Here is a 13,420-nt window from a genome sequence, read left to right as displayed (position 1 = left end):
CTCGGAGTAAAGACACTACCGGAAAGGACGGTCATGTCATCGGTCAGAAATATGATATAGGGGATATCAAGTGTGGCAACATAATAAATTTTACATTCTTCAACTTCAGCGTCATGCGGCAAATGTAGCCAACATAATATGCACTACGTAAAAATAATTTATTTTTGTATGATTTTGCAAAGTTTGTTTTATAGGGCAGGTTTTAATTATTCACTGCTAAGTGTTATTAAATCCATCAATAAACATACTTATTGTGCGTGAGGCAATATACATTGTATTTTAAAGTTTTATTGTGCTTATCATTTAATGAAAACTATTTCTTTAAAACGGGTTGCAATATAAATATCAGACTCACAAATAATATCATATGAATTTATTACATATTAAAATCTAACTTACAAAAGTCAAATATAAAACAAGCAAAAGTTCTGAGTCCATAGATAATATTTAGTTTATTTAGTTGCTACAGTTGGCAATTTTATGAACTGTCATCTTGTGAAATCAAACACGTAACTGGCGAAACTGACTGTTACATTTGCTTTGTGTAAAATTATTTGAGAGTATTTCGTTATATTTTATATTTTACAAAACTAGATAGTATTGGGCCTATGTAAGTTTAAATCAAGACAAAATGGATAATGTTGATAGTGATCCGAAATTAGAAGATACGACTTTCGTAAATGGGTAAGCAATTGAACTGTCATGTTTTACATATTATGTGTCATTCAAGTTATTCATTTGATACTTTGTTTATTTTTAATTGCACACAATGCTCAATAAAATCACTTTGTGTATTTAATTCAAGTTGTTGATAAAATGAGAAAAGCAAATACTATTTATATTATATAACTAGTACAAAAATAAATATTTATATATTATTATTATATATATTATTATTATTATAGTATTACACTAATGAAAACATTGGATATAAATTAATAGTTCAGTACATATTCTGGGGAAATCCTTGGAAAATGAATGGTATTTAATTTTTTGTTTGCTTCAGTCTATGATTTGGGAATATGCAATACCCCCTTTCTCTGGAACTATGAAGAAACATATCTCATTATTAAACTCCAAGTTAAAAATGAAGTACGTAAAGTTTCAGTTTACGTGAAGACTATCATTCAGTGAAATAAAGAAAGAAACATGTATATAAATTAACACTACAATATTCATATACTATGGCTAATTCCGGGCAATAATTCCAATAGTTAAATTAAGACATATAAATTTGTGAAATTGCAAACAAAATTAAAAATTATGTTCACAATTCTTTAGCTTCAAATTTCAAGTTGTGTAAAAATTGTTGTAAGAGATTTTTTAGAAGTACATACTACTTGCGTGTATGTTATTGGAAAGTTTCATTCATAAGTAGTATGAGTATTTGATATAAGGTGATGAAACAGTTTAACATTTTTCGCCTAGGTTTGAGGTTTTAATTTTTAAATGCTGTTAATATATATATTAATAGAGTTTTGGATTTCAAATTTAACAATGATCTGTATAGATTTTTTTTTAAGAAAACGGTTGTTGAATATTATCGACATTTCAACATCGACATGGGATTATTTAGCAAACAATTGCTAAAATTTAGCTTTTTATTCATCAAGTATCTTGTCAAATATCTTGGCACCTAATGTAGTTCTCTATTCTAATAGCTTTTTTATTTTGCGTATTGTGGTCATGGATATCACTTCTCAATATATAATTTTTTTTATCAGCATGCTCTCGAGAGGCTCTTTTGAATATCCATAACTTTGGAAGTGTGTGCACTGAACCTTCAAGTTAATATTTCATATGAAAGTACAAAATGGTACATAGCAAATTAGATCTTTCTGGCACAATCCTGATTTATTATGGATCTAATCCTTCTGATGGCATTGATAGTTTTTAAGACTCTCGTGCATAATAGATCTATTAGTTTGGCTCTAATTATGAATTAGAGTTAAAAAACTAACATTTCAAACTACTTCAAGTTCAACTATTTAGAACTAATTATGAATTTGAGTTAAAAAACTAAATTTGTGTACATAGTTGTTGAAGTCTAAATGCTGAATGTATGTGTGTACAGAAATTTTTTTAAAAATGTGCAAACTGGTAAAAACATATGGTTACGGAAAGTAATAAAAAGGGACATGCTTATTCAGTAATAATATTGTTTGAAAAATTGTCAAGGAATATTTTGCAATCATTGCAGAGTGAATAGCTGTCAAGTCTCTTGTTGAATGCTTTATTGCTTAACGATATTAGACAATCTTCACTAAATCTTCCTTTAAATATATTGTTTTCAAAATACTTGGGTTTAGAAAATCAATGTTATATTGAAGGGTGTTAATATGATCTGAGAGCATTGTTCTATACTGATTTTTATTTTTTGAATTATTTCTATGTTGAGAGATCCTTTTGTGTAAATTTTGGCTAGTTTCGCCAATGTAAAATCCTTGGAAATTTAGACAATAATTTGTATACTAAATTACACTAAATGTTGAAAGAGTGTTATCTGAGGTAAAATGAAGAGTTAAACATAATGTTTCAGTAGTCTTTACCTCAGATAACGCTCTTTCAACATTATTCACTAAATCTAAATTCGATCCGAATATTTTAAGTAACTTAGTATACAAATTAAATTGTCTAAATTGCCAAGGATTTTATATACTCAACATATATATATATATATATATATATATATATATATATATATATATATATATATATATACCTTACATACTCCTATATATATATATATATGAAATATATACCCTATATACATATGAATGCAATGCATGCAAAAATGCAGGCGCACGCCCTAAGGGGGCGCCAAAACGAGGTTCGGAAATAAAATTTATAATATATTATTTATATATTTTTTTAAATATAAAATCCAGAATACTTAATAGATTATAATAAACAATCCAACTTAACTATGAGACACAAAAAACATATTCAGTTTGCAATGTAATATCAATAGAAACAATTAACCAAATAATAACTCTGCAAATTTGTAAATTAATGTTCTACTTATTATTGTTTAATGTACTTATTAATTTTTTTTCGTTTGAAGTTAACGTTGAATCGAAAAAGAAATTATTTAGTGTTCAATCCTGTAAGAGCAAACCTACGAAAGTTTAAATTAATTATTGGGCGTTATTGGTGAAAAATGGTAAGCTGACTTAGTTGAAATGCAAAGAAACATATACTAATTATACTAAAGAAAATGGAAAATGGGAAATCAGTGCTTAGAAAATGGCTCGTTTATTCCGAAAAATTGAATTGTAATTTCTGTTTTTGTTGCAAATGTTTCACATCTGCTGAACTTTGAACGTTGAAGACATGCGTGGTTAGGTTTATGGAGCAAATATGAAAAATGGAAGCAAAATGTACTTAGGAACCAAAATCTTTAACCTTTTCTATACAAAATTTAATTATTAACTATGCGGAAATAATACAGATACAATTATAATTTGTTTGTTCCCGTTCCCGTATACTTAAGGGAATAAGTAATTTCTTTGCATCTTTTACTAATCTTTGGACACTTTAAAAAATAATTTAAAAGCTTAACTTTAAAACAACAATCTGATACTCTGTATCTGATGGGAAAATAAAGTTGAATACAATTCGGCCCTTACGATACCAATAAGGAGAAGTTTACGATTCAATTTTGGATATTGTAAATAGTGAAAATTTAATTTAAATTAAAACATGAAAATACGAGTGTTGTGTTTAAAAATCAAATACTAGTTTTTTTTTTTGCTTTTTTGGCGTGATTTGTTCTATAGAATAAATCGCATAATAAATAAGTTAAATGTTTCAAAACCCAAATATATATTAATATTACACATACATTAGAAATAATTGAGAATTTAAAAATATTTGACTATGATCAACCCGCGAGTCGCCTGGATTTTCTAAATAAATTTAAATCAATGTATTTTATACGCTTTTAGATTTTATCTATTTTTTGTGTACTAAATCCAGAAAGACTAGAAATTAATCAAAAAAAAATTACGTAAATGTTTATATAATTTTAACGAAAAACTGTTAAAACAGTTAAAATTATTGGGGGGAGGGGGCGCTAAAACAAATCTTGCATGCGGGCGCTGAGAACCCCAGGACCGGCCCTGTATATATATATATATATATATATATATATATATATATATATTTGCAATACTATGAGTTGGTAAAATACTCTTAATAGTTTACAATCCCTGCTATCATCGTTCGGAAGGAATCGACGCTTTCCGTTCAGTACGTCACATGACTGATATAAATAACATCGTGTGCAGTACATGCACCCGGGTCCCATTTAGACATGCAGCCAGCGTCCCATATTATTATTTGCTTTCCAACTCGTGAACAGGCAACGTATAACTGCCCATGTGAAAAACAATGATTTTCTAAATAATCTATTTGAAATTTGTCCCGCAAACACTAAGCGATTGGCCTTGCAACTTGTTATTGCGAACGCAAGGCGAACTGGAAATTGCAATCGTTTGAACTCAAACGGAAGACCAGTCGGAATCATTGGTATGTCACCAAATCGCCAGCAATATTTGATTGAATGGTGAAATTTAGTGCGTGTACATCATTATTCATTGCGCCAAGAATTGCTCGTTGACTTAACCAAGCATAATTCTGATAATTCTCACTGATGTTATTACTCGAATTTTTAATTACGGTGCGTGAAGTTCCAGCAGCTTACATTAAGGCACGATGCCATGCACAACTAATTTTCTTAGCTATAAACCTTGCGGAGCCCGAGACCTTTCCAACGAATGCAAAATTGTCGAAATCGGTTCGTGCGTTCTGGAGATATTTCGTCAGGAAGAAAAACCCGACTTATTTTTATATATATAGAAGATAACACAATAATACAATAATATTTTTTCAGCTGTATTTCGGTTGTATGAATCAAACTGGTAAATTTTTCACTTTCACTTCGGTGCAATATTGATGAACCACAATTCATGATTCGAACTACTACTATCCTGAATTAGTTTTTTTTTTATAAAATGTTGTTGTAGGAGGTCTAATAGATGTTTTGTCAATTTTTGGTCGATCTGATTACAATTACAGCCATGACGCATAATTGTGCGATCCGCATGTCAAATGGGTCCTAGGAGTATCTTGACGTGAACACAGTGAACGTGTTAATTGTGTACAGGCAGACGAAAGTTTCTCAAACCGATATACAAATTTTAGTATATGGGCTATTACCGAAACTTTTTAGCACGCAATGAAGAAACTAGCATTATCAGCTTTATTACCTTCCCGCAGGGCAAAATAATCTAATGAGAATTTATGTATCTGTACGTACTTTTTTATGTATCTGTACGTACGTATGGGTGCAAGTAATAATTAAAAAAAAAATGATTTGTATTAATGGGAAGACGTGCTGATTAGTTTTTGGCAAAGGAGTGTCGAACCTTTTCGAAAATGCGGGCTAAAAATGGTAATTCAGTTTTTGAGAGAACGGAGCGTCCGATTTGAATAATCCAAAAAACGTTATATTTGTCTTGAGGAGGAAACGAAGAACTGGTCAAACTCTTAGTTCTTAGTTCATTCCAATGTTTATCCGTTAGACTGCGACGCGGCGCTTACGCGCTTCGATATTTTGTTTATAAAATAGCTACGCAGAGCTATATCGTCTGTAATGTTTCGTACTATTTTTTCGAAACGGCGTATTGGTCGTGTGCTTTCGTCTAATAGAATTCATGCTTTGATCTTTAGCTTTGTACTCCCGGGCTTATTTTCGGCAGTGCGCGCGCGCGTATCATCTCCCATCTCAGCTTATTCTGTGAACGTGCGTGGTCCATTCAGAATTCACATTGCCTTTTCTTAAAACTCATCGCGTGTGTTTGTTTATTTGTGATTTTTCTGAATGGTCAATGTGGTTTTAAAGAGTTTGTATATAATGTGGTAAATTTGTGTTCGTTATAGAAAGGGTTAAACCATTTTATTTGAAATTATCTAAGGATTAAGAGTAAAAGTATATTTTGCAAAGTAAAGGGCGAGTAGTATATTATGAGTAATATTTGACAGTGCAGCGGTTACTATGTTTATATCCTTAGTATGGTGAGAAAAGAATTGCTACTGAACTTTGACGTGTATTTAGTTTCAGTAGATTTCAAATAAATAAATAATGTTGGATGAAAATTTTATTATTTAAAATTTGATTAAAGAACGAAGATTTGATCAATGTGCGTATATTGTTATCATATCAGCACTTTTTGAAAATATAGTATAATAATAATTTGCAAAAAAAACAATGTTTTGATTTTTATATTACAACATAAATTGATCAGGACTTAATTATCTAAAATCTAATAAATCCAAAATATTATATGAAAGTTCTTATATTTTTGATGCCATATTATACTCCCGTTCAGTGTAATTTGGAGCCCACTCGCTTGAAATTGTCCTATTACTTGTTTCCTTCGCCCAACTCTTTGCTGTATATTATTTTATTATTACGTTAATAAATTAATTGGTAGTGTACAGATTGAGCTGTTGCGCATTAGTCTATCTATTTATCTTATACAGCCTAATATATGAATAGCGCACGTGTACTTGTATACTCGGTAGTAGGCTATCTATTTCCTAACCTATTTTTAAATCTAAATATTTCTATTACGCATTTGACTATACTCGTTTTGAAGCTTTTCAGACTTGAACGAGAAGTTAACTATGCTTGAAGTAACTAATGAGCTTTAAAAAAAACAAGATTCCAAATATATAATATTCTACTTTTTTAAGGGTCTTGCTCAAATTATTGACAGAGTCAGGTTTTATTATACTTCTATTTATTTATCGGTATTTTCAACATTTATAACATACCTGCAAAATACAAAAAAACTTAAGCTATTTGATGGTCGTTGAAATGGTTCTCTATAAAACTGACTTACTATTATTCCGCTTGTTATTTAAATACAATATTTCTTAAAAAGCTTAATTTAATAATAATTACTGAAAATGATACTTAAGTGACGTGCATGACAATGGATTTAGACAAAGATATAAAGATAATTCTACAACTACAAAAATTCTAAATTCGTAATTATTGATAATTAACATCTTGCGTTTTTATAAATAGAACTTAGATAACAACTTGAACTGAAAAAATACTTAGAAACACATTTGTTCATTTTATATAATATTTATATGTAATATTGACTTTATGTTTAATGTCTTGTAAATTTTATTGTTCAATTTTGAAATTTTATAATATTTGTTTCCTTATTTGAAGAAACAAAATATAACGTTGTACGCCATCAAATATTTTAATTATATTTACGATAATAATATCACAGCAGTCAAAAAAGTAGTTTTTACAGTATTTTATTAAGGTTTTAAAATTAAGAAAAAAATCTTTAAAACATTAGTGCTTTAAATAAAATAATAATAATTCATTAATTAAAATTATGCATATTGCTTTAATGTCTATAAAAATTCAATAACTCGGACATGTCTGCATATAGCTTATGTTTAAGGAACTTTTGACCACCAAATGTTAATTTTCCTCCGTATCTTCAAAATCGCTAAACTTGTTTCTCAAAGTACCGTTAGTACTTTAATAGTTTTTCAAAAACCGAATGGCTTATTTTCGCCATATTTTCTTTGTTTATTAAATGGCTGGACCGGCATCACTTAAAGTCAACTTTGAAATCGTCAGAACAATCAATTTTCTAAAATTTTTATTAATTATTACCCTTTTCTCGGAAATTTACTGAAAATTTTATTTCTATAATTTATCTTACGTAAACTAATATCATGTGAATATGATCGAAAAATTCATGTGATCTTTTATTAAAATATTTTCTTAATGCCAGTTAAATTCCGCTTGCGGCTACGAACTGAACCTAAAAATTGAATCGTGCCAAGGCATACGTTTTTACGAATTTAACTTTTTACAGGAATAATTTATTTAACAATATTTTATAGTATAATATGTGCATTAATTTTTGCAACTGTAAAACATGGTTAAAACGTTGATTAGCGTGGTGATTAGCGGTAGCGATTAGCACGGTTAGAAACGTTGATTTACTAGTAAAATTTATTAACGAAAGTATTAGTGATGCATTAAAAATTTATATTATAACTGCTGAGTCTATGTATAGTCAGTGATGTGTGGCTATCATGCCGAGGAACTGATTTATGACAGCATATTATGAACGAATTATTACATCATTATTTTCTTATTAAAAACATTATTTACTTTGTTCGCTCATTTTATCAACTTCGGTTTGTTTAGAGCGCTGTATGTTTCTACTAGTGGTGTTTAGGATCTTTCAGAACACCATTTTTTGCTAGATGCTAGAGACATGATAAAAAGATACGGCATTCGTTCGTATTGATCAGCAATTAATTGTATAGAGATTTCAAAATTTAAAAGTTTTTATATGAATGACATTCATATTTATTGAATGTGGGATATATCTACGATAAGAACTTCTTATTAATATATTTATAAATTTCATAAATTACGTATTTTTGAGATATCTTTTATGCATTTTTCACATGCTACATTATTAGAATATATATATATATATATATATATATATATATATATAAATTACAGGTTCTATTTTTGTTATATGTTTTGGCTACATTTTTCGACGACTTTCGAGTGACGCGATTATATTTTTGTTAGCGATTTTATTGTATACAAAATATAAAATAAAACATGATATAATCTCAGACTCCTCGTTGCAATTATATTTACTATTTGAAGGCATGTTATCAAGCAAATATATATTTTTTTGCGTAATACTAATAAGCTACCCTGTCAATTTAAAGATTAACGTTTTACGATTTTTTGGTATACCAATCTCTACGTTTACCGTAGTGATAATTATACCACATATGATTTACAAAATTTTGAAATTTAATCAAAGTTATAATTGTATATATTGTATAATATCTATTGATAAAATTATGAATTAACGACACAAATTAATTAAGATTAGTACTACGGCCTTTTAGCATTTCATTTTAAAGTTCGAATACCCTCATATTAACGGATTCCGTAAACCTAATGTTACTCTAACAATTTGAGGACTCATTGTTATTCAAATTTTTAAGCCTGAAAATATCGAATATTTACCGTAACTAATTAAATTTGTTCTATTAGACCTTGAATTTTTTACGAAAAATATGTACCATGTAAAAAAAAATTGTAATTCAGTTTTTGAGAGAATGGAAGGTCTAATTTAAATGATTCAAAAAACCTTTTACTTGTATTTTGGGAGGGCCGGCCGGTTTGACAATTTGACAAAAAATTACTTTTTTTTGAAAAAGAAAAATTGAAAAAAAAATGTTTTCTTTATTTTGACATATTTTGGAAATTCTGAACTTTTTTCAAAGCAATCGTACTGCTTTAACTGCATAGAGACGAAATGTTCAAGCGCGCAAGCGCCGCGTCGCCGTCTAACGAATAAGCATTGGTACGGAACCCATAGGAATGTAAACAAAATTTATACTTATTGTTAAAATCTCTATAAAATATCTGATAATTTGATGTGCATATGTCTAATGATCATTTTTGACCGCCAAATGGCATTTTTTTTTACTTTTTTCAATAGGTTTCCGAAACCGCTATACCTGCCTTCATAAAAATCAATTCTTTATCTTGTCAATACAAGTAAAATGTTGTTTGAATTATTGAAATCGGACGCTCTATTCTCTTAAAAACTGAGTTACCGTTTTCGGCACTTTTTGCCCCGTATCTTCGGAACGGCTAGACCTGCGTTCGCCAAAAACTAATCAGCACGTCTCCTTATCAATATGAATCGAATGTTCTTTGAATTATTCAAATCGGTTGATCGGTGTTCCCGAAATCGTCGACGAAAATTTGTCACACACACACGCACACGTGCACACACACACATCCATTTTTTCTAAGGTATGCCTTTAAAGCGTAAAGATATATAAAAATTTTAATTTTCGATTTTTTTTGCGATTACTATAACGGGAAGTTAAAAATGTCATTTGTCACGTTTTTTTTTTAATTTAAAGCTTTTAAAAATATTGAATTACGATACAGGAAATTCCAGCAATTTGCCTTAAGGCATGATGCTGTGCACCACTAGTTATACTTTTGTTTAAAGTATAGAAAATGTGTAGGATATTTTTTTAATTGTTTCAATTGTTATTCGAATTTGAACTTTTGGAAGCCACAATATACAAAAGCTTTTTATCTTATCTCTATAGTTTATTTATATAAGTTCATAATCAGTCATAAGCATCCAATATATATGCCAATGCATTATACTGGGTGTGAGCCGATGCTCTAAAGCCCATAGCATTGTCCTGCTGCTGCAGCGTTTGTTAAGTCGAGTGTTAAATCAAAGTAGTTGGTTTCAGCTTGTGTGCAAGAGAAGACGTTTTATTACAGAAATTTGAACTTAAGTGAATGTATTTAAGTACTGTAGAACGAGAATTCTGTTCTTCTGATGTAATATTATGTGAAGTGGTGTGAGGTGACGAATGTTAAATACATAGCGTCGTTTTTAATTGTTCAAGGAAAAAACATTTTTTCATATAATGTAATAGAAGCATGTCCGGTATATTTGGATATTCAAACGGATTTGGTCGCAGAGTAACCGCTCATGGATCGGAGCTGAGTCCATTCTGGTTTGTTATTGTTATTAGTTGATTTATATATATACACACACACACACACATATATATATATATATATATATATATATATATATATATATATATATATATATATATATAGAGTCGAGTCTGGATGCTCGGTATGGGCGTGTTTCTCGTCTCACAATTATGTATTTTATAACTTTTAGTCAAATTAGTTTCAAATCTTTTAGTTATTCATAATTTTTTCTAAAAAAATGTTTTTCTCTAATATGTTATTAAGTTTAATTTTTAAAATAAATTTTTGTTGAGTGTTTTTGTCCTGTGTTGCTGAATGATGACACGCATCTTGTGTCGAAACGTATAAATAAAAGTATTTACACTTTATACCTTTTTTATTTCGACGAATGGGCTGCTAGTTACTTTGAAATATGTTTCAACGTCGAAAAAACTATCAAGATATATATATATATATAAAAGGTAAATCAGTGATTTCATTCATTTTCGCACATAATAACCTACCGAGAATATTTATTTTACCTCCTGCAATAGCGAGTAAATCTATTACACAGAAAGTAGAAAAATATGATGCATGGTGTAAGTTATTTGTTTATTTTATACTGGCTACTCATTAAATTATCATAAAAATTCTAAATCTATTTTTATGGTTTTTATTTTATCTTACATTAAATATATTTTTAAGTACAATATTTTGTTTGTTTACCAAACTTTCAATTATGAACATTTGCCTTGTGTCTGTAATCTAACAAATCATTTGGGGTGGCATTTGTATGTTCACATACAAAATCCAAACTGTTCTTATATCTCTATAATAAGTATAATTTTGGAAAAACGAGTATAAGAGCGCCCCGCATGGTACGGACTATGGCCGAAAATATTCCCTTAATTTCTCATTGTTTCTCATTGTTTGATATTCAGTGTCATCTCCAATACATTACAATATTATATCAAAATCCAAAATATTTCGCAAATACTTCTAATATGTTTTATTATGCCTACACGTTATTATATATATATATATATATATATATATATATATATATATATATATATATATATATGTATATATAATGTAAATCAGTGATTTCATTCGAGAATATTTATTTTACCTCCTGCAAGAGCGAGTAAATCTATTACACAGAAAGTAGAAAAATATGATGCGTGGTGAAGTTATTTGTTTATTTCATACTGTCTACTCATTAAATTACTATATATAATATAGAATATGAATATATAATATGGCGTTGTTTGTAATTTCACATGGTGCCTTTAAAAGTATTTTACGTAAAAGATATTAACGATATTGTAATTTGAATATTTTTTATAAAATAAAGCAAATGTGCCTCAATATAATATAAAAACTTAATGTTCATAAAGCTGTATACATAAATGTTACGTCTAAGTTTATTTGCACGCGTAAATTCTTGTTTTACTCTAAATCATATATTTTATTCTAAATTGAATTGTGTTTTTGCCATTGCTATTGCTTTTTTGTGCTCGTTTTATACTCGGCCTATTTTTATTATAATAAACCATTTAATTGCAATTTTATTTATAAGTGCTGTCAACAAGATATTCGGCTTACACATGCTTTTAACTGTAAAATGTAATCTTCCAATGTTATCTATTTTCATTGAGTCAGCATTTAGATGTGATATTTGTTATGACAACGTGCGATAATTTTCTAATAATTATTCCAACTTAACGATTAGAAAAATATATTAATACCATATTATGATGCACATATTACAGGACAATAAAAATATATTTAATATCCAATTTCTCGGTAATAGCATGCTTTTTTTATATTCGTACATTACCGTTCTCAAATAGTTAATGTTGGTTACCAAATTATATTTCGGGTATAGCATAGAATACCTGTATTTTTAACAAGAAGTTATGAACTATATTATAATATTTTAATTGCTAATTATAGCAAGTCAGACAAGTTATATTGATGTATTCTATACATAAAGGTGTTTATAACGAGGACTGGATATTGTTTAACGAAAAGTATCCATGCATGCTTAATATTTCTGTTTAACATTTTGAAGTGTAATACTCTAAGTAACATAATTAATGCATATTTTTTATTTTGTAATTATCTGCTATTTTAGGATGCTCTTCGGATTTAGGTGAAAAATGTTAATTAAATTGCATAAAGTATTTGTTCTGAACTTTTGTAGAATTTTATAAACATAACTAGCGTGTGATTTAGTTGTTGAGTTGAGTAAAGATTTTTTGTTACTGTTAAGATGGGTTATTGATTTGAATTGATGCTCTGTTTTTTTTAAATATTTTTTATAAAATATGCAAGTTTCCAACGAATTGTACTTTGTTTGTTAAATATTTCAATATGTGTATTCAAAATTTCAGTTTTCTGCAGTACAGGTAGCAATTTTTTTTACCTGTAATTTTCCTATAGATGGATATTTATTTAATTCTCGGTATTTAAGTTATCATGTGTCAAGTCGGTGTTTGTTCATACCTGGTTAAATCATGTTTTATAACTGTACAATAACAAGCAATTTCGGTGAAACTGCATTTTGATATTGAAACGTATTTTATCTTGTAGTAATGTCATCATACATATAAGTTTTCATCGAATTTATATTATTTAAAAGCAGTTCGATATTTAAAATTGATTTTCGTTGTTGTATTTAATATTCCATTCTTTATTAGTTATTATTATTACTATTATTCAGGGCCGGTCCTGGGGTCCTTAGCGCCCGCATGCAACTTTTTTTCTAGCGAGACCCCCCCCCACCCCCTATTAATTTTCACCGTTTTAACAGTT

The 13,420-nt window shown here is 28.6% G+C and overlaps 1 protein-coding gene across 3 annotated transcripts in view; it reads left to right on the top strand.

The window, feature by feature from the left end:
* Positions 1-546: 546 nt before the first annotated feature.
* Positions 547-13,420, top strand: part of LOC113377440 (centrosomin-like) — a 28,224-nt gene continuing 15,350 nt past the window's right edge. The window contains exons 1-2 of one of the 3 annotated variants that reach the window (XM_026617758.1): positions 5,849-6,078; positions 10,356-10,635. In XM_026617758.1, coding sequence (XP_026473543.1) covers positions 10,559-10,635 — 77 coding nt within the window. In that variant the 5' untranslated portion in view covers positions 5,849-6,078; positions 10,356-10,558. Of the gene's footprint in view, positions 685-5,848; positions 6,079-10,348; positions 10,636-13,420 lie in introns of those variants that run through there. The other 2 variants (XM_026617761.1, XM_026617759.1) reach the window with 2 other exon arrangements.

Source organism: Ctenocephalides felis, unplaced genomic scaffold, assembly GCF_003426905.1.
Source record: "Ctenocephalides felis isolate EL2017-DRISC unplaced genomic scaffold, ASM342690v1 CF-g0.4_SCAFFOLD_01886, whole genome shotgun sequence".
NCBI classification, from domain to species: domain Eukaryota; kingdom Metazoa; phylum Arthropoda; class Insecta; order Siphonaptera; family Pulicidae; genus Ctenocephalides; species Ctenocephalides felis.
This window is presented reverse-complemented; position numbering and strand designations above follow the sequence as displayed.